General features: G+C 40.6%; 1 protein-coding gene across 4 annotated transcripts in view; it reads right to left on the reverse strand.

The window, feature by feature from the left end:
* The window catches only part of Lrrk (Leucine-rich repeat kinase), a 307174-nt gene that overhangs the window by 57316 nt on the left and 227852 nt on the right, over nucleotides 1-22006 (reverse strand). For all 4 annotated transcript variants that reach the window (XM_071599499.1, XM_071599498.1, XM_071599502.1 and 1 more), the window contains one exon: nucleotides 1921-2083. In XM_071599499.1, the coding sequence (XP_071455600.1) occupies nucleotides 1921-2083 (163 nt within the window). The remainder of the gene's footprint in view (nucleotides 1-1920; nucleotides 2084-22006) is intronic.

A 22006-nucleotide genomic window follows, 5' to 3' on the forward strand; every position in this document is an offset into this window, starting at 1 on the left:
AATTTTAATTCAAAATGCTTTTATTGAGATTAGTCGTGTTGACGTTATAGCAGGTTGACAAGCGAAATTCAACCACTTAATTCCCTGTAATTTACAGGTTAGTCCAAAAGTTGCCTGACTTAAATAACCGTCACTAAATACTCAGATATGGCATTAAATTTCCCTGATTCATTTTTATTATGTATGGTATTAGCAAAAACTGGGTTTTATTAACATGATGGACGCATGGGGGAGGTTCCTTATGTAGGACTGCCTGAAGCTAACACGCATCGCTTTGAAACTATTCGAAAGGTTTCTAGCAGAAATAACGAACAAGCCTGGGGCAGGAATCCCTCAGATTTGAATCGCTTCCAAATAAATGAAACAGTTTCTGGCGTCACTTGGTGGAAATTCTTCATATTGAAATTAAATTTAAAATACTTCGCCTTTCCACATAAATATATGTGTAAATTTATGTGGAAAGGCGAAGTATTTTAAATTTAATTTCAATTTTAATTTCGCTTCCAAATATTTCGTTCTTGGAGAAAGAAACATCTATTATTTGCCCACTGCTTAAATTAAGAAAATTACAAGGTTGCAATAAAGGTTTCGAAAATTAATTTAGACTTAAAATAAAGATAAATGATATTAACAGAGCCCATCTCTGGATGTCGCCAGTATTCTTTAGTGCAACGACATAGGCTGCACATGGCCATTCTCCCGTCAGAATTGCAATTTTTTGCAAGTCTTCGTCGTTCAGAATGGAAACAATGATTGAAAAATAATTTTTATACGTTCCTTGAAAAAAATCCAAAATTTCCACAAAGTTTCCTAACTTAATCTAGTTTTCCCGTATCCTGCGATTTTCCTGGCCTTTTCCGGATTTTCAGGTCGAGACGCCCCTCCTGAATAAAAACCAATACACCATAAGATTGAATTCCACGTTAAATTCTCTTAAGGCATTAGTCCACTGGATCTCAATCCAAATTCAAATAATATATTAGACCTCATATTTTCTTTCCTGGGGAATGTATTTTTTTCAAAACCAGAAAAAGCCACACCCTAAATTTAATTTTAAATCGTACACAACGGAAATTACTGATGATGAAGACCTGACACCGATTATACACAAGTAAAATGAATAAAACTGAATGCCAAGAAACATGAATGCATCGATACGATACGGTGTGATGTAAATCGATCTTCTTTTTATGGCCCGTCCGAGAAGAAGTGGCAGACATCCTCGGCACATGAGAGGTCAGTGGGGCACTCGGCTATTCCACTGCCAACGACCCAACAACAGCATTGTCAAGGAGGTTGTGATAACCAGTTCAATGAGTGCATATCTAATCTTTCAGGCCAATGTCAAAGTAGTGGGAAGGAAACAATAATTAAGTAACTTTGATGAGGCTCTTGGCCTGAAGAGTATTCCATATTTTCTGAACATTTCATATGGCATCTCTGTAGTCAGTTTTATCGTCTGGGACGATTATAAATTGGGATTCGCTGATTATTTGCATAATCCTTCAATAAATTTGGCGCTTTTATCATGGGTTCCTATGGAACACTTTCCTCTAGCACCACAAATACTGAACAGGTGATAGAAAACATTTATATTCCAGATTTTGATACGATGTATCGACTGGAGTTGAGGGTGCAGGATTTGTATTTAGAAGAATTGATCTTTTAAAATATTTCGCCGCCAACTGAAGACGCCATTCTGTATTTCACACGCAAGTTTTAACAGTGAAAAGAAGGCGAAGAATGTAAAATTAAAAATCAAACAAGGCAAAATGCACTTGCAATCACATGATATTTGATCATTTGGAAATAAAATGCCAGACACCGTTACTATGATTATATAATACCGATTTCTTTCCAAGAAACGAGAAACGACGGGGAAGAACGTTTCTTCCGGGAAGCGAGAGGTGAGCCACTTACGTGAACAGCAAGGTGTTGCTTCCATTCGGGGCCATGTTGACGATCAGCTCGGCCTCCTCGCCGAGGGCCTGCACCATGCCCCGGATCACCGATGGGGGCTCACCCTGGGCGCAGGCATTGCGGAGCGCGGCATGCGACTCCTGCCGCCTCCTCTCTTTCTCATCTGAAACGGACGAAGGGAAGAGTTGAATTAAAATCATAGCTCTCATTTATTCGCACGTGTGTCGTATCCATCCAAAATCAACAAACGATTTAAACCTATTTTTCTGATTTACGAGATTCAGTTTTATATGTACCCCATTTTTTGCGAAAATCAGTGCGTCAAATCGTGTTTTCGCTCATTATTGCACATTTTACCAGCGTCGAGTCATTTATTACGGCTTGTAATAAATCTTAAACTCTAAACAAGGAGATCAACGCACTTATACAACCCATATGTAAATGATTTTGGGCATTTTTCGAATCTTTCTTAAAACTAATATTTTATACAATCGTTATATAATTTTCTCAATTACCGAATCTTCAAAATGGCTGAAGCTTGTTTATTCAGAATTAGCATACATCAACCCTGAAGAATGTAAGAAGTGTCGCATAGATTATGGGGGTCGTAAAACAATTTATGTCGTAAAGTATATAGTATATTGGATAAACTTGTCTTTGTGACCATTTCAACCATTAATTTTTTATTCCACAACCAGTCTAAACTAGAAATGTTCATAAGTACTCCTTATGTGGACATTGTTTTGTTGAAATCGGGTTGAGAAATAAAAAGAAATTAGTTGAAAAGGGTGAAGTCATTTGGACACAATTTTCGTAATTTCCGCCAAGTTATGTCTAAGTCGGTTGATCTTGTCATGTTTAAGGAAGCGTTGTGGAATCTGATATTTTCTTGAGAAAAGTAATTAACCCGAAGGTTGATTTAATAGGTGAGGATAGAGCTTAGTACTAAGCTCGTAACGGCATGTGAAATTCATAAGTCAGGATAGTGGGGGCCAGATCTTTTCTCTGCGACGCCTGTAGTTTCCCAGGAAGATCTGGCGCCCGATAAATCATAAAACTAAGCAAAGCTAAGGGTGCTCAAAGGCACCACTCGGAATCGAACCCGAGTCTTCAGGTCAGTAGACCAGCGCTCTACCCACCGGATTACCATTACCACACTCAATATTCATGATGTTGTAAAACACTGGATTTATCACCGAGAACTTGGAGCATATTTAATTCAAGATACTGATTGAATAATCAGAAAAAATTGCTTTCATTTTCTCACAAAAATTGTAATTACAATAATGTTGGGAAGGAGTTGGACGGGGAAGATGTCGAAGGAGTATTGGAAAGGGAGAGGGGGAAAGATATTGGCAACGAGAGAAAATTGTGGGTGGAGGAGACATTGAGAAGTAGAAGGCTACGTGGAAGGCTGAGGCAGGATGAAGAATTTTAATTACGCAGAGGTAGGAAAGAGAAGACATTTTGGACGTCAAGATGGAGGAAGAGAGGGAAATAAAAACGAGCCGATGAGGTGAATGAATTTCCATCCATTCACATATTGTACTAGTGTTCACGAAGGCGTGTAGCAGTTTTCATGGGACACCCAAAACCTAAATCTACACGGTAGATTACAGCTACAAATAATTAAAAATGCAAAATAAGTAAAAAAATTCATAATGGCTTATAATGATACCCTAACTGCAAAAGTAGGGTTTCTACGGGTCTGGAATTGTGAATTTACCCGACTTTTTTTAAATTTCGCATTTTCCAGATGAAGGTTGGTAAGTGGGAATTGGTCAAATGTAACTTTTGGTAGCCCAATGCTCTCAAACCGGATCTCAAGTTTCTCCGTCGGCTACGAATGAACCGATGTGAAAAATATAAAGAAGTTGGTATATAACAAAACAACGGTTAGTGCCTTATACACAGGATTTAACCAGACAGTTAAGGGTTAGGGCATGGGAACTCATTAGAGAGAAGAGTTGGGATGCACTAACCACAATACATGCTATTGAGTGCACGGAATCACACAAAATGCTTTTTAATATCGGCGTAATCATTAAATTAAGTAATTGACTAATGCGATGTTGCCAGTGCTAAAATCGATGGCTTACAATGTAACAGTTTATTTAACAATTTTCAAAATTAATCACATTTTGCGATGGAAATGGGAAATAAAATACCCTGTGATTTCTAATATCGTCTAGGGACCTCTTCCTGAAATTTCCAATTGAATTATAAGTACATAATTAAAAAAAATGAAACCAGATATCTTACGAAATTTAGATGCCATAAGGGTACGGAACTTTCGAATTAATGCCTTAGTATACGTCTGTTCAAGAATACGAAAAGGATTTTTTTAAACGACTCGTAATTTTACGTATAACATAGCCACCAGGTGATACATTATCTGATAGTATTATGCCGGAGCGATTTCCATAATACACGAGCTTCCTCTTGAGTTTTACATAAGTAACAAAATGACACACGTTCCAAAACTTCACTTAAGATAAGTAACATTATCGTTGATTCTTCTTACTAAAATAAAGATCCCGTCACCACGTTAAGTACGCTCGTTTAGACACGACACCACCATTATCGATCCATTCGTACGGAAGTAGATCCGATACGCTCGTTACATTATTTTCACCCTCTGCGGGTGCCACTACATCCGTATCAAGCCAGCCGGCAAGTGGGTCACCGTGAGAACTACCCTCGGACCTCGCGACCAAGACCATCTCCTGAATAAGCAAACGGACAAGTTTGTTACTCTTGGCATTGCCTGGCGGAAATGGCGCCATTTCTCTTCGCTTTCGAGGCGCCCAACGGTTCGGCTCTCGCTGACAGAGAACGAATTTCCTCGCAAACCGTAAAATACCTGCTGCGAAACACACAATTAGAATATTAATATATTTCTAGTACGGAAAACAAACACACTGTAACACGTCGATATGCCAATAACCTCTTATCTGATGTTATAGCACACTTATATATGAAAACACTCGACTTTCTAGCTCATTACAATAAGATATACAGTAATGTATGACAGTAGTACATCATTACCTGTTATTTTCAATATATATATACATATATATGTATATACAGGGTTCGTCCGGAAAATAAGTGTACTGAGCTTAGGAAAAAAAAATTATTACACTTTTACATATCTTAAGCTAATATTCCTCAAAATAGGACCCTTGTGAGTCGATGCACTTGTTCCAGCGGCGTTCCCATTCCTGGAACGCTCCCGCGAAGGCATCATCGGGAACCTCTCGAAGACACGTCGTCACGGCCTCTTTGACGGCGTCCAAAGTCCCGTATCGCGTTCCTTTCAAACTCCTCTTTATCTTCGGGAACAGAAAGAAGTCCGGTGGTGCCAAGTCCGGGCTGTAGGGCGGGTGCGGCAGCGTTGCCACGCCGTGCTTGGCCAAGAAGTCCGACACGACAAGCGCGGTGTGAGACGGCGCATTGTCGTGATGCAGCCGCCAGATGTTTTTGATCGCTGGCCGGACGCGGGCGACTCGTTTTCGAAGCCTGTCGAGCACTTGGACGTAAAATGCAGCATTTACAGTTTGTCGTTCAGGTACAAATTCGTAGTGGACGACTCCCCTTTTGTCAAAAAAGACAATGAGCATCGCCTTGATCCGAGATTTGCTCATGCGAGCTTTCTTTTGACGGGGTGATGATGGGGTGTGCCACTCCGCACTTAGTCTCTTCGACTCCGGGTCGTACTCAAAGATCCACGTCTCGTCACCCGAAACAACGTTCTCTAAAAAATGTGGATCATTTTTGCAGTGATCCGCAAGTTGTGTCGCGATTTCCAAACGATTGAGTCTTTGATCATCACTGAGCACTTTCGGCACCAACTTTGCACAAATTTTTCGCATCTGTAATTGCTCCCTAATAATTTCGTGTACTATTGTTTTTGGCACATTACACTGCTCTGCTATCATCCGAACACTAAGACGACGATCAGAGTTCAGTACATCGCGAACTTTTCGCACATTTTCGTCGGTGAGTGTCGTTGATGGGCGTCCAGGCCGTGGTTCGTCGTCGACCTCTTCTCTGCCCTCCACGAACATCTTGTGCCACCGAAAGATCATGTTTCTGGACATGGCTGACTCCCCGTAAGCCTGGTTAATCATACCGACAGTTTTGGTAGACGATTTCCCAAGATTTACCGCAAATTTGATGGAATAACGCTGCTCCAAAAACTTCGGCATCGCGTTCCGTGACGTGGGTCGAGCGTGGAGGTTCGCGTTAACAGAGCTCCTCACTACACCACAGCTCAGAGCCGACTGCCTTTTTCAGCGTCGCTTGCCAACATACCCCCCTCCAATCGCAGCCCGTCAGAGCGATGCTGGGCGCGCCTGGAGCGGCGGGAAAAAATCAGTAAACTTATTTTCCGGACGAACCCTGTATAATTATATAAAAATGTACATGTATATATATGTATATATAATTATATATATGTGTGTATATAAATAAATAAATAAATATATATATATATATATATATATATATATATATATACACACACACACGCGGAGGAAATTGTAAGAGAGGCTTGGAAAGGGCTGGAGTGGAAGTAGGTGGGGAAGCCTTCAAATCAGTTAGGTTTTCGCATGATCAAGCGTTAGTTAGCCAGACAGACAACGGATTGCAATCATTACTCAGCGCGTTGCACCATCAATGTGATAGGCATGGGATGAGAATAGCGAAGATACTGATATTCTCAAGAAATAGTGCGGCTAATCGTTAATTAATATGGAAGTTACCGACAACACGGATTTAATAAAGAAATCAAACTGGTCGATAGGGAACATCAACTTAAACGAAGGAAAAGCGTTAAGCACGACAATTTTTATGCTTCGATGATGTTAAAAATAATACGAAACGAACATTACAAATAGCAACGGAGAAATTTCCAAAGTTAACATGAAGTATCAAAAAATGAATTCCAAAAGATGTGAACATTATGGTACCGAGGCGAAAAGGGGGATCGGGATTGGTGCGGTGGCTATCGTATTGGCTTCCCACCCAGGGGGCTCGGGTTCAAATCCCGGCGGTATTGAATATTTTTCAGAGGTATCTTGATCCCTACTTGAGGTTCTTTGTGGAGGGCACTTTGAGTGAGTACGCCGTCCGTCGGATGGGACGTTACGCTGCGGACCCCTTGGCGCCTTTCGTAAAGAGTAGGCTAATGCCGACGCCGGGTTTCTCTCCACCCTTCATCCTTTCCTGTCCATCCCTAATGGCGCAAATGACCTCAGTTGTCGGTCGCCTCCCCTAAATACTACTACTATCGAGGAAAAAATGCTTCTGATTGAATTAATTTCGGAGATACTAGCAAAGATAGTAAAAATAAAATTTCAAAAAATAAGAAAAGCTATGGTGTGGCGTAAAAAAATTCAAGTTTCCGTTTTTTTATCAAATTATTTTCTGTGCAAATTTGAGCGATGAATTACACATTCCCAATCTATCTATTAAATATCCAAGTATCTCATTAAGGAATCGGCGAAATTGCGATTCTAATTGCTTTGCGAAATCAATCAAGTGTCATTGCGAACAGTACTAAGTAGATATTTTAATTTTCACATGATCGAATGGTAACTGCCAATTTCACCGGAAGCGATCCATATTTGCGCTTAATGAGCTCAAGAAACGAGACGAGAAATAATGAAGAGATTTAACGAGGAAAAAATGAGAAGAAGAGCAAATTTCACTCAAATATCATTATTTAGCACGATGATCACTCAATCTTAATGAAAAACTCTTGCCTTCTTTAATTAAGAAATGAAAATTTAAAAAAAAAACGCAATCACGACGTAGCAGCAGGATGTATTATTTTTCACGTTAATTTCATTAGCCACATCAGTGAAAATGAAAAGTATGAGACCGAATTGCGAGGCAAACATCCTGCGCAGTGAAACCGGTGGTCTGCCATGATCGCACTGTAAACTCCGGAATGTATTTCCGCTCGAAAATTGCGAAAGTGAGGAGGTATAATCGAAATATACGGGAGACTTTTGCAGAAAGGAATCAAGCTTGTTTTTATCCGCGTAACAACTTTCTTCATTTTCATTTTTATTGGAATTACCTCCTGGGCACGTGCGCGGGAGGACGAAATGCCCATGCGGTGGAACGAGATCGCGACATCCGCCGCAGACGCAGCCTTTCTAGTCACAAGTATTTTATGTCCACGCAGCGGGGAACCTATCCATGCGGATTGAAGTGACTTGGGGGAACCAGGGCCCGAGTCCTCGACGCTAATTGTGTTCCGATGGCAATTTTACAGCGGATATCCGCTGCAAAATTCGCATCCGCAAAAATTATCATCTCAAGCAATACGGTCAGTCGTCTCCACTTTGACTTTAGGGTATGTTTGCGAAACCTGCAGCAGAAAACGAACGGGTGGAAAACTAAATGGCGGAAAACAAACTGGCGGAAAATAAACAGGCGAAAAACGAAAGCGCAAAATCCAAGCTGGTTACTTTCAGTTCATTTAATAATTTCAGTTCGTTGTCTTGAATATTTCAATAACAAAATGCACGTAATTTTCCTATTTTATTTTTGATCTCTCTATTTGATTTCATTGCGTATACACCTAAGAAATGCATCAAAATTATCAATTTATTACTGAAAAACCTTTCCAAACCACAATTTAGAGTTCATATGCGACCTGGGTTTCATTGTATTAGCATCATCTCCGTCTGGTGAGGTATGAAAACGAAAACCTCTAACATATTCAGCTAGGAGGGGCGGAAAATGAGGAGGAGGAGTGCGTGAAGAGGGGAGGAGATGCTCTAATGTGTGACTGCGGCAAGGATGGGGAAAAAGGCGGGATATGAGCATTCATTCACAATGGTCAATCCAGAGCGAATTATTTTTAAAATTTACAATTTCTCTAGAGCGTTAAACTTGCGTCGATCGCCAGTCAAGTGTGAACTGTTCACATTAAAATCACTGTTATTGCCAAGGTTTAAAATAAGGTTATTTTCCCCACTGCTCCCTCCTGAAAACATACGAGTTTGAGAGTTGTTGGCTCACCTGATGATGCTAATTTATCGAAACCTGGGTCGTGTGGGACGTTTTCACTGTTGTGCAAACGTTATCTAGCAATACAGTCTCATGGAATACCACAAAATCTAAAAGGAGCGAGTTTTATCATCATCATGATCACTGAAAGTCGACAGATAAAAATTCTACAGTTAGAAAAGATACAGATGAGGAAGTTTCCCGAAAACACTAAACGAGAAACTTAAACTTGTGAGCACTTTCGCCTCGACATAATCATTGTAACCCTGCATTATTTCCTTCTTCAGCTTTTCTATGCCCAGCCATCCAAAAAGTTATTCTTTCTCCTTCCTCAACATCGTCCCTTTCACCAAGATTTCAACATCACGTTACCTCTAAATATCGAGTACGTATCGTATCTATCCTGTACGTATCCACCTCTTCCGCCTTTTTCGAATTATGGCCGGCAACTTACCCCAACAGGCGGCAAAACTTCGTCATTTTTCCTCCTCTTGGTTCAATTTCTCCCCCACTCTTTTCCAATACCCTCTCTTTCCTGAAGAATTAGGTTTGTGAACCATGATGCCCGACGCTACATTAAAGCTTACACTAATCTTATCAGGGTTTTATTTTGAGTTATCATCTGTCGTCGAAGAAGTATCAATTGTTGATGATAGGACAATTGAAAAGAGAAATTCGTCAATTACAAAATTAGCATGGTGACTGAATAAAGAATCTTTGGTGCAACATCGTATCTGACGGATGTTTGGAATGACGAAAAACGTACCGACACAAAGCGGAGACTGTTATTTCATGCGAACCTGTATCGTGGAGATAAACTAGGATTGAGGGAAAGGAATTTGTTCTTGCATTACATTTTTGACGTCAGTCCAACAACGCTATTTATTACGGTAACATCTGTAATCTGTACGAAAAGGAATATCAAGTTATTTGCGGGTTGCGTGAGTGTTTGAGGCTACGCGGCATTTTATTTACTGCTTTTTTAAGCGGAGGAGGGGGTGTACCGTCGAAAAGTATCCGCAATTTCGAAGAAAAGCGTAATATATTAAAAAAATGGTCAGGGAAGGTTTCATCAACATGCCCTCGGGAATTATATTATACATAGACAGAGGGTAGTAAACCTCGTGGGTTATCATTTCAAATTTTCTAGTTTTTGGCTGAACAAGTACATGGACAGCGTCTCATCTCGTTCACACTCATACGTAGGAATGACAAGATAAAAATCACCTTAAAACAACACGTGACAGGAAAGCTACGACTTGCACCTCGAAAGGCAGACTGGGCACGCAAGACAGCGCAGTGATAAGCATGCAGCAGATCAGATTGACAAAAAAACGTGATGTGTTTTAATCATGCCTTGCGAAGGTTGTACGACACCGAGAAAATAAAACGAGAAAGTGCTAACAAGGATTGACAGCCAGATATTGCAAACACAAATTCCACTGTTTTCGTATTCACGCGAGTTACACGGTTTTTCGACATAGAAAATGGAAAATAACTGAGAATTTCTCGGAAAAAAGACGGCTCATGCGGGCATCCGTGCCAGAGTAACACAGTCGATCACACAAGTCCATGGGGAATACTCTGCAAAATGTACGTCCGCCGAGAAACGAGAGATGTTAAGGGTGGACACCATTAATCGAAAAGGTGCTAAGCACTCCGGGACCCGGCGGTGGCGGGGTAACGCCCTCGCCTGTTATTCCAGCCGTTGCAGGTTCGAATCCCGCCTACGTGGGTTTTCCTCCACTTGGGATTTTGTTTACTTCAAATAAAATATCCGCCCAATGATGATCTTGCCCATATCCCATTCGAGAGAAACTGGCGATAATTATCCAGACGGCTTGAAAACAAAGATAACAAAAAGTATACAGATATATATTATTTCCAGGATGTTCTATTTTGAAATTTCTCTAAAAATGTATTCGACTGCCTCAATTGAACCGATATGCGTAAGCGCTACATCTTCATTTTTCAGAGGGAAAATCGGTCAGCAGAGAGCTGAATCTTAGGCGAGGAGAAAAATTCTAGAGCCAAAACTTAGCTATCGGTAATGGCTGAGATATTCAATTATAACGCATAAAAGGACGACAGTTTACTTACTTTCAGCATTAACATACACAATAACATTAACATCTCATGTAAGTCATATTAAAATACTCCCTCTTAGAATATAAGCATAACCATGTTAACATGTATAACCTCATTCCTAGGGCTTCTAATTAGAATGCAAATACTCGGGTGTATTTTTTATAAGTACCGGCTGAAAAGAATTTTCGCGCAGGCAACTTTCCTTCGGGAATTGAAATCTTCTCACTATTAGCTGAAGGGACATTTTACTCTCACATAGAATTGACGAAGTAAAAGTGGTGGACTAAGCTAAAAGGTCTGAGATTCAAAAATAGAAGACTGTGTTTATTCGAACGAAAGATATGCACGTGAAACTTCATTTGAATATCTTCTTGAAAATATCTTATGCAGTACGACATTCTTGAGTCGCTTATTTCTCAGCGGGCGCGCAAGAGGAATGGTTTCCCGAATATTAATAGGTAGGAATGACGGCCGGACTGGCACTGAAGACGGCATCTGCGGCGGGGATCCCATTCATCCCGACAGCTCGATCAAGGGAAACGAATCTGAAAGCGTACAGCATGTCGCCTCACCGGAAGGGTTCCTCGCACGTGACTGGATAACGAACAGGAGTGATTTATTTTCATTTTTCCAGCAGGCAAGCAGAGACATCCATGGGATATGAGGGCGTAAACCAGGTGTCGTCCATTCTAATTCCATACCTAGGCTTAAATTCAAAGGAAAGGAGCTTGTATTAAAGTTTGCTACCGTGTTCGTAGGGTATTAATTGTCTCATTAAAGTTTTCTGAAGCCATGCCTCAGATAGCAGAAATGGAAATTCAACCTTAGGAACATAACAGTTTCAGGCTTAACTTTGTGGAATTCCCTCATGATGAGGGTAAATAAAGAAACTTTGCACTTCCACGTAAATCATCTGATGATGATGTGCAGAAGCGAAACCATGGTCGTGTTAAGTATTAAATCTTCATGTGGAAGTGCAGAGTTTCTTTTTCTACCTTCGTCAACCTTAGGGATATAATTTTCGCAGGAAATATTTTTGAAAATTTTCAAAAGGGGATACGTCCATGACTCATTTTTATGGGAAAGGGGATTACGGATCAAGATGGGGTACCTGGCGATAGTTATTGGATGGAGAAAATAACTTGGACGAAGAGACAGATTCACGATGAAGTTTTAAATTTCATCGTTTCATCCGCTGTGCCTACATAATTGTGGGTACAAGGGATGATACTGGGTGAAATTCAAAGGTGGCAGAAAAAGAAAGTGGAAAAGATATGGTAATGGTATTAATTCCCAAAGAGTTGCACTTTTCGACTAATTACAAATATTATATCAAGTTGTTTCTATGCACGCAATCACCTCCACGTAATAATCACACCTGAAGATAGTTTAATTAATCAAAAAGTGGTCGGTATTAAAATGTTTTACCGGCGGTAAAGTTCTACTATTTGGTCAATTATATGCTCCAATAGCATCACGCCTGAAACTGCGCAATCCGTGGGAATGGCAGGCTGAAGAGCGTGATAGAGGGAAGGATGTTGGGTAGGTGGGGTTGCGGAAGGAAATATTGCAGGTCAAACGAAGAGTTTAAGCACAGTGAAGCCCATTCAATACAAAATGGTTGTCCAGGACCATCCAAAATCTATCTTTAATCGCCGTAAAACTTTTAATAATACCTTTTTACCCAAAGATACTCCAAATACCCCAAGGACAAAAAACCGCCTTGATATGTCTCGACCTGCTGCTCGTTTCAGTGAAAATTACTAATACCACAATCGTAAAAACATTTCTAATTTTACAGAGGAAGTTGAATGCATATCTGCATATTGGAAAAAAAGCTCTTTGCCCGAAGATCCATTAAAAATGTCAAATAAAGAACACAGTTTATACTCTTCACCAAAGGCTACACTTCGAGAATTTGCACACACATAGAATTTGCTGATGGTTACCCACCCGTTTATGAGAATACTACGCGCGTTTCAACTGCTGCTGCTCATCTTCAGGTATTTTCTCTGGAGATTAGTATACTTGATGGTGTAATAATCAGGAGTAATTTTCTTGAGATAAGTTTACCTCATGATGACACCTAGGCGTTTTCTTAGCGCCCAGTATTCTAATAAACAATCAGAACAGCACTAACCGAGTTATCTATTTTACACAATACACCACGGCGAACATGGTTTAGTCAAATTCATAAAATATTAACAGGACTGATGTGGCGGAAAGTTTCCATATTGACAAAATCACGTCTGCAATTTTCCACTAATATTTTGTTACGACGACTATTTCCGACAAATTGTACCAATTTCAAGTCAAAAAGATCCCACACACAATATTTTTTGGCTAGTCTGCCGTCAAATATAGGTTTCGGATAGACCTACATTTCGTATCTTCGTCTAACAAAGCACAACCTGAAACTAAACTATTCTTCGATTCCGCATATTTTCTACCTCCCTTCATTCCATCCAACATTCCTACCCAGTTCCTCCACCGACCTCGCCTGCCTGACGTTCTCCCCTCTGTCAAAGGCTTCAACATTTCATCGACAACCAAAATGCTCTGAATCCACATTACCTGCCTCTTTTGGATTTCTCCAAAATATCCTCTCTCCTTCCCATCATAGAAAGTACTTTTTGATGTGAAATTAATCGTAATAAATCATCGATGGAAAATTGCAAACGCGATTTCGTCTCGAGTGGATTCGTTCAACGGAGGTAGATTTACATTCCACTCTATTTAGTACCAGAACAGAAGAGATATCGATTTCTTCCGCTCACCTAATACTAATTCAGGTTAATTCCTTTCGCCAGCTGGGATGCAGCGAGTTCTCGCGTGTAACCTGGGCGCGCTCACCACCATAGTTCAAACAGCGCTGGTTCCAAAGGTGGAACTCGAAACTGTCACCTTACGGCTTATGAGGTCTGTGCGTGTTCACTAGAATAGCGGGGATCGAGATGGTGCGGGGGCTAACGTACTGGCTTCCCACCCAGAGGACCCGGGTTCAAATCCCACCGGTGTAGAATATTCGGTATTTCGATCCCTACTTGACGTGCGTTGTGGAGTGCACTTTGAGTGAGTACACCGTCCGTCGGATGGGACGTTAAACTGCGGACCCCTGCATACCCCTAAATGAATGACTACGATAAATTTTTCAGCAAGAAAAACAATTTAAATCAATTATGGTCGATTAAGCTATTTTTTTGGACATAAAATTACTAAAAAAATGTATGAATCAAAGAAAATAATGTTAGTAGTAGTTTTTAGGGGAGGCGATCATTTGCTAAGGCCATTTGCGCCATTGGGGAATTATGGGAAAGGAAGGGTGGAGAGAAACCCGACGTCGGCATTAGCTACTCTTAACGAAAGGCGCCAAGGGCGCAGTTTAACGTCCCATCCGACGGACGCTCGTCGTCATTGTCACTCAAAGTGCTCTCCACAAAGCACCTCAAGTAGTAGGGATCGGAATACCACTGAAAAATATGTGTTGTCTCTAGGATTTGAACCCGGGCCCTCTCAGTGGGAAGCCTGTACGTTAGCTACTGCACCATCCCGATCCCCACAAAAGACGCTCCGCATCAAAATTTCAAAGGAGCCTTTTCTTAATATCCTTACTCAACGTCCCTGTCACCAATTCCCTTCTTCTTGCGAAAGCTCCTTTGCAATTATTCTTCTTACGTCCATTATTCTAAAACCTTCATTGGCTAAAATACTACCAAGATAGGTAAACTACTACCTACTACCACTTACTCTAGTTTTTCCCCACAAATTTTAAAGTTTAACTTAGCCTACGTCCTCCTGGAAATCATCTCAGAATATTTGTTTCATTATTGATATAGCACCGAAATTTACTTAAGATGGGGGAAACGGGGGTTCATATCTCACGTAATACAACAATCGTGGGGTGGGGGGGGGGAATAAGAAAAAATACGAAATTAGCCTTTTCACACATCAGGGTGGGGGACAGTTACCGTCACGAAGCGGCCTGCGGTTTCCTAGAGAGATTTGGCATAAAATAAACCACACTCCTTGCGCAAAGTCAGCCAAAAGCACTGGGATTCCAACCTGGGACCTCAACAACGTTCCACCCACTGGATTTCCACGCCCCTATTCCCGGAATCCAATCCCTTTAAAAGCATTTTAACCTGCCGACGCCATCTTCCCTCCTTGCTCGCTCCCTCGGGATACTTGTCTTACTTGGAAAGCAAAAAGGATGCAATATTTTCGCGTAAGACAACAAAAAAATGTCATTCGCACGCGAAAAAAGACTTCCCAAATCCAAAAGTTGGCGATTTATCTTCCTAGAAGTCCTGGTCGAGAGCGTTTCATTTTAAGGAGTTGGAATTACCAGGCAATATGGACAAAATTCTCGGTCGAGTAATGAAGGTGAATAGCCTTATTTCGTAACTCGGTCAGAGAGAATGGTTAAAAAACTGCATCTTCCCCGCTGCAGACAACAATGGGGACGCGAATGTTCATTCGAGCAGACGCTACAGAATTAAAAAGAAAATGTGAGCCCGAAAGCCGAGGCTATAAGTCGCGTGGGATCACGCGATACCAGTGGGACCGTCTTGCTTGATATCGAACATGCGCAAACGGGAATTTTACTCGTCTAAGCCCGCAATGACGAAATATTTTACACCCAAAATGGACGACTAGCAGGGAGACTATAGATCCGCACTCGGGTGTGATTGGCACGTGCAGAAGGCAATTGATACGGAGGTCATTCGGTAGTAATAGTAGTTTTATGTGAGGCGACCGACAGCTAAGGTCACTTGCGCCATTAGATGACCTTATAATATCGATTGAAATCCGCAAGGACTTGCAATTAAAAATAGCGACAGATAGCGTACGGAACAGTCCTATTTATTTTTATTGTAATATTCACTAATGAAGACGAATAGAATAAATGAAACCTGAAGAGTTATAAACGTAAATAACAGCAAAGAACCAAACTAATGCTTCTCAATTAAAATATATCAATTATTGTTGTCATTAGGTAATATATGTACAGTTTATTGAACGGTTGTATCATTGAACACACAGTCAAGTACAGCTCAGATTTCTAAATGTATAGGAAATGGTGTCCTCTGTTTTGTCAACCGATTTTAAAATGGCGGTGCATGTTTGAAAATAGATGTTAAATGGTTCGATTACCCATTTAAGCATGTCGGGTATCACTCGCAAAAAATATTCACCATAGCTTAATCGCATGTTGTATGAAAACGATTCTTTCTCCATCATTCAGTGTCTCTAGATGATAAAATTCAATTATTTATGCGTCTTAATTGTGCCGTGAATCTATAATAACGAAATCGAATTTACAGGCACCCGACACCTAATAATAAAAAAACAAAATTAGAAAATCAAGTCATGCGTCAATGCTTTCCATTTCCTAACAGGCACGTGAGATTTATAAAGTATAAAATAATGATACGCTTAACTCCATTTCTTGTGATCTGAAACATGTCGCACTTCCTTTACCCTATAAATTTAAAATATTCACCTTCCTCCTCCAATGCACGCGTCGTCGTTTAACGAATGAATAAAACCAGCGAACAGAAAAATTGAGTCAACGATGCCGTGACCTGCAGTTCACCTACCCGCGCTATGTGAATCGACTAGACCCTCGCTAGTTACTTCTACGCAAGAGTAATTTTCCATTTCACCGAGCAAGGGTAAAACACCCTTGTATGGTGTCCTCTGTACATATTTTTAAGGAAGGCTAACCAATAATTAACTCGCAAAACTGGATAGAGGCGTAGGCAATAATGATCAAAGTAACTTCCAGAAATTTATTTCCCTTTCCTACATATTCACCCTGTACATTCAGACACTCACCCCATCTCTTTAAATGTCTTTGATAGCCGGCAGCTTTCTTTTAAAAGATGTCTTTTGTTTTCTGTCGCAGCCAACGCGTAATCTCTACGGCCTACGGGCGTACAGATTATTTTTCATGGGCCCAAACAGATGAAAATCACCGGGGCCGCAGTCGGGAATGTAAAGTGGATGTTCCAAGCGTTCTCTATTGAATGTTTGTAGCAGCTGTTCTTCTCGTGTACTCTTTTGTATGCTGCTCATCTCACATACACGCATGCAACACATCCGTCATCTTGCACTGGTTGCCACTGGCCGACTGACTGACCGCGAGATGTCACGCAGCCTCTTCGACAAGCATACACACGCTACTATCTGCTGACAAAATGTCCTTACGTCATTCAAACAAGGCATAAGGTAACCTGACGTTTGCGACTTATCTATCGACTTACCCAGGTAGATAAAACTTGTATTCACAGATATGCTAGGGTGACATTTTGAGCCATTTCATTATTTTCAAACGAATTTGTCTAAAATGAATACAGCTTTTTCGGGTCGACAGGTGAATTACCTATCGTTCATCACTTTTATCGTAACTAGAAGGAAACTTCGTAGTTATATTCCCCCACCTTGGCCGCTGAACTTAGAAAACTACTGAAATTACGTACTTGACGATCCTACGTCAATCGCTACCTCTCAACGCTGTGAATATGATAAAAATGCGACCCATATGCTCTGCATTGCTTTGAAGACTTACCGATGGCAGGCGCATGAAGGGTAGAATTAATAGGAGTAAGAGGAGGCAAAGATTAGATAGAAGTCGTGCCTCATGGCAAACTTCATCCATCAACCCCACGACATGGTAACGACCCTCAAAACTTTTAACGGCTGAAACCTTTTAGAACGAAGGAGCGGTAATAGCTCGTCGTTAACAGCTATTGACTCATATATTTTTTTATAAGGCAACCTAAAAATGTAAAAAAAATATTTTAATTCGAATGCTGAAGATATATGAGAATAAACACCATATTTTTGGTAATTTATACTTCCACCAAACGCATTAAATCAACCCGGTGGTTGGCTTGAGATATGAGGTTAGAGGTCATCTTAAACCCTTGCTCTAGGGCTTTTGGAATTCACATATCAGGGCAACAATAGGCGTGGGGGGGGGGGCGATTTCTCTCCTGAGGATATCAGAAAAGCGCCATAATTTGAACCCGGAACTTCCGATGAACTGAACTCACTACGATACCCCATGGTACTCATTTATGAAGCCGTATAAACTAAATTTTTAACTTCTGCGTTCGTTAAAAGTTCACCCCGACTGTGATGTAACCACAAAAAATTTGAAAACAAAACACAATTTTGTTTTATATGGGATTATACGAAAATTAAGACAGGAAAAGAACGTAGATTTAAAAGAAAATGTGATCTGCCGATATAAGGCGCATTATACCAATATCGAAAAAGTACTTTCATTTGAATTTGGTTTTGAGAGCTAGCCTTTGAAGCAAGGGGTGAGAGTGGATTGGATGCTTTTGAGACGTGGGTGTGTGGCGGGGAATGCAGAAAATAAGTTGAACAGGGAGTAAGACATTCGCCGAGGTTTTAAAAAAGGGTGAGGGAAGAGATGAAGTTATTGGGGGAAATCCGAAAAAGGCGGAAAAAGTGGATGGAGGAAATACTGACGGGCAGCGGGATGTTGCAAGGTCGTGAAAGAAGAAAGAACGCTGGACAAGAGGAGTAGATGAAGGAGGAGAGCAGGCTTTTTCGACAGCATGAAGGCAGACGAACGTCACAAAAAATTATGCAGGGCAAAGGAAGAGGAAGTTCTTGGAATACTTAGCAGTAAATAGCAAATAAGAACCATCCAAAACCTACCTTTAAATAGGTAGAATACCTTGAATGAATTGAAGGCATAAAAATTGGATGGATAAGAGGAGATAATGACAAGAAGAAGGATGGCAGAAGTGAAAGAGGAGAGAAGGGTGGGCAGCAGGGGATGACAGAAGAAGATAGGAAAATTTTGAACAGCAAGAAGGACGAAAGAGGGTGTAAAAACTGAAGAACAAAATAATTCGGGACAAACGAGAGTGTAGGCTATGAGGCTCAAGAAGATATGCAGTAATAAGCACTCCGACTGCCAAAAACCTACCCGAAACCTAGTCGAAAAAAGCCTAAGGTGACAAAGTGACCATAACCTACTGGAAATATAGAATATATATAAATATTTCAAATACTATATCGTATATCAAATAAGTACTGTCTCTACATTATGCCAATATGATACAATCTGCTTTGTTTGAAAAAAGATTATTTATGCCTACATAGTTTTTAAGGCATTCCGTATTTCAAAATAATCATGTAATTATTTGAAATTCATTCTTTTAAATTTGCTGTTGCATGAACATTCTTAGCACCATTCTTATCGCGCTAGGATTTCTTGTTGTGAGACATCTATTCCAGAGTTGGTTTTTACTGACACTAATAAAATGTATCATCAAATCAAATTTTGGTTAAATCTCAATGAAAAGGGTTTTAATTAAGCAACAAAATATCGCATATACATTAATCCCACTGGCTGACTTTTCTTTTGAACCTTTAATTTTTTAATTTATGCAAAGTAAGCCGGTTTACTTTTAATCTTATATAAGGTTTTCGGGAATACATTTGCCGCATTCTACTGAAATCAATGCGTAATTTAAAATCTCCCAATCATTTCAGAAGTAGGGAATACTGCACCAATATTATATGTGCAGCGGGATTCGGAGAGTGCATTAAAAAAATTGGGGCATGCAGAGAGGCAAGAGCCAATTTCGCATTGAGAATTGCACGGTGGTTGATGCTTCGTCGAGGGTCGTTAAAATCATCAGGGAGCAGCCCGCAAGCCAGCAATGGAGCGAACTCATGTCATTCACGTCTTTTTCACCTACCTGAATCGGTAGGCCAACACAAAAGAATCGTTCAATGTTTAGAATATGCATGGCTCTTTGCCAATAATCTACGTTTTCCGCTAACTCATACATCGATATTATCTGGTGCATTTTCCTCAAGCATCATTAGTTTTCGTGATCAACATTCGTTCTTCTATCCCGAAAGACAAGTCGAAGGAAGAAAAAGGACGAACAATTAAGTGACCAATTTCGAGCCAGCAGTTTTGAACTACCGTGATTGGCAAGCAATTTTAATTTATTTTAATGGCCAGTCGTCAAGCATACCTTTATTAGTAGATATTACCTCCTCGTTTGCCCGATAAAATGAAATGGGCTCCTTCACTGTCACCTTAAACAGCGCAATTATCCAAAAGTTTCCCCAATCGCTTGACGAAATGATTCATCACAACATGAAATGATTTGAAACTAATTACAACACAACCGTACATACATATATGTGATAAATAGTCCAGTGGGTAGAAAGTCGGACTGCTGTGCGGAGAGCCCAGGTTTGATTCCCGGCTGCACGCCTCCGGACGCCCTTAGCTTTACCCAAGCCGGGTGAGTTTTCGGGTACCATATATTCCTGGGAAACCATATCCGGCACAAGGAGAGGAACTGGCTTTCCTACCCTGATTTGTGTATTTCACATGCCGTTGGGCTTAGTACTGGGTTAGCTCCAAACACCTCCAATGACTTGACCAATCACACCGACCTTCGGGTTAATAACTGTGGCTTTATCAAGCAAAACTCCAATTTGACGGAAAATGCATTAAACTTATTACTCAACCTTTAACTGTAGCAATTAATATTCACGTCCACAGCAATTTTAACATCTATTCGGATGCACATTAAAATAAATAAGCATTTAAAAACTGTATGGGTTTCCTCGAAACGGCCAATGCTCTCCGGTCGCAGTTAATAACAGCTCCTCTGCTGTTAATTGGAATTATTAATATTAATGATAGTGAATTTAAATAATTTTTCTCCCATGAATCGATTTATATGTATTTAACGTTCGAATGAATGAACTACATCGCTGTTTAAACCTTTAGTGGAGCAAAATAGTCTCGAATCCAAAGACATTGATGGGCATCAGCTCAGCCGCGGGGTGAAGAGGCAAGGTAAACATGAAACTTCGAAGCAACGTCTCGCAAGACCGTGAGGAAGTGAGACCGCAGAGGCGGAGGTGGGGAGCGAGCGTCTGTTAGAGGGGGAGAGAAATGATACCGCGAAGGATGGAGGAACGGAAGATGTCGATCCTTCGGAACGAACTCTTAATAAAACAAATCTTCGACTCCTGCGGTGAGTGCAGTGAACGCTGCGCTTGCAGATGGCGATGTGTCGCAGATCGCGGGAGACCGAAGCGGCGGACCCTAGGGCCAAGGAATGGATCGTCCCGCGGAGGAGAGGTGTCGACGCTCCCGGGATATAACTTTCTCCGCGGGGTTGCGGGTCGCCAGGCGCAACGAGGATTAGTCACCGTGAACAGCTTTAACTCGCCAGACGTCAATTGGTGCACGCAGGAGGAAGTAAAATCACAAGATCTAACACGTGTGATGTGTAGCTTAAATAAGATCAATATAGATTCCACACACGCAGCGTGACAGTCGCGAAAAAAAACAAAAACGTCGGTATCTACTGGGGAATATTTGTTCTCGACGGGGATCGCCTGAAATGAGGTCCGTTCTTGTCGCTAATCTTCTGTAAACAATTCTGATTCTAGCGCAAAACCCTATGAGGCGAAAAATCAGCAACAGTGTGCGCTAGAAACTTGCAAAGAGAAGAGTACTATAATATACCCCCTGATTACGATATTTTGCTCAATCTATGTGCTACTATATCTATATACTATGCATAGTAATAAAATAGCTACTACTAGCCAACACGGTTAAAATGACACACAAAATAACGATACTGATATTTAGCCGAAGAAAAATGTAAAATTAACTAGGGCAAGGCCAATGTGAACAATTGCAACAATTAGCAACTTAGGCAACAGAATTACAACGATGTAAGTAACAAGTGGGAATCAAATACAAAATAACGCAGATCAAGAACTTACTATCATTAGAAATACGGTATTAGCGATTAATAAACGGCTTTAGTGGAGAATGCAATCAATAATTGCAAATAACACTGAACCACACATCAAGAAAGGGTTTATTAAAACCCATACACGAACCTAAGTTTCTATTGCCGTGAGACTTGGACTATCAGATAATTTT

Source organism: Hetaerina americana, unplaced genomic scaffold (genome assembly GCF_022747635.1).
Source record: "Hetaerina americana unplaced genomic scaffold, ioHetAmer1.1.p SCAF_11, whole genome shotgun sequence".
NCBI classification, from domain to species: domain Eukaryota; kingdom Metazoa; phylum Arthropoda; class Insecta; order Odonata; family Calopterygidae; genus Hetaerina; species Hetaerina americana.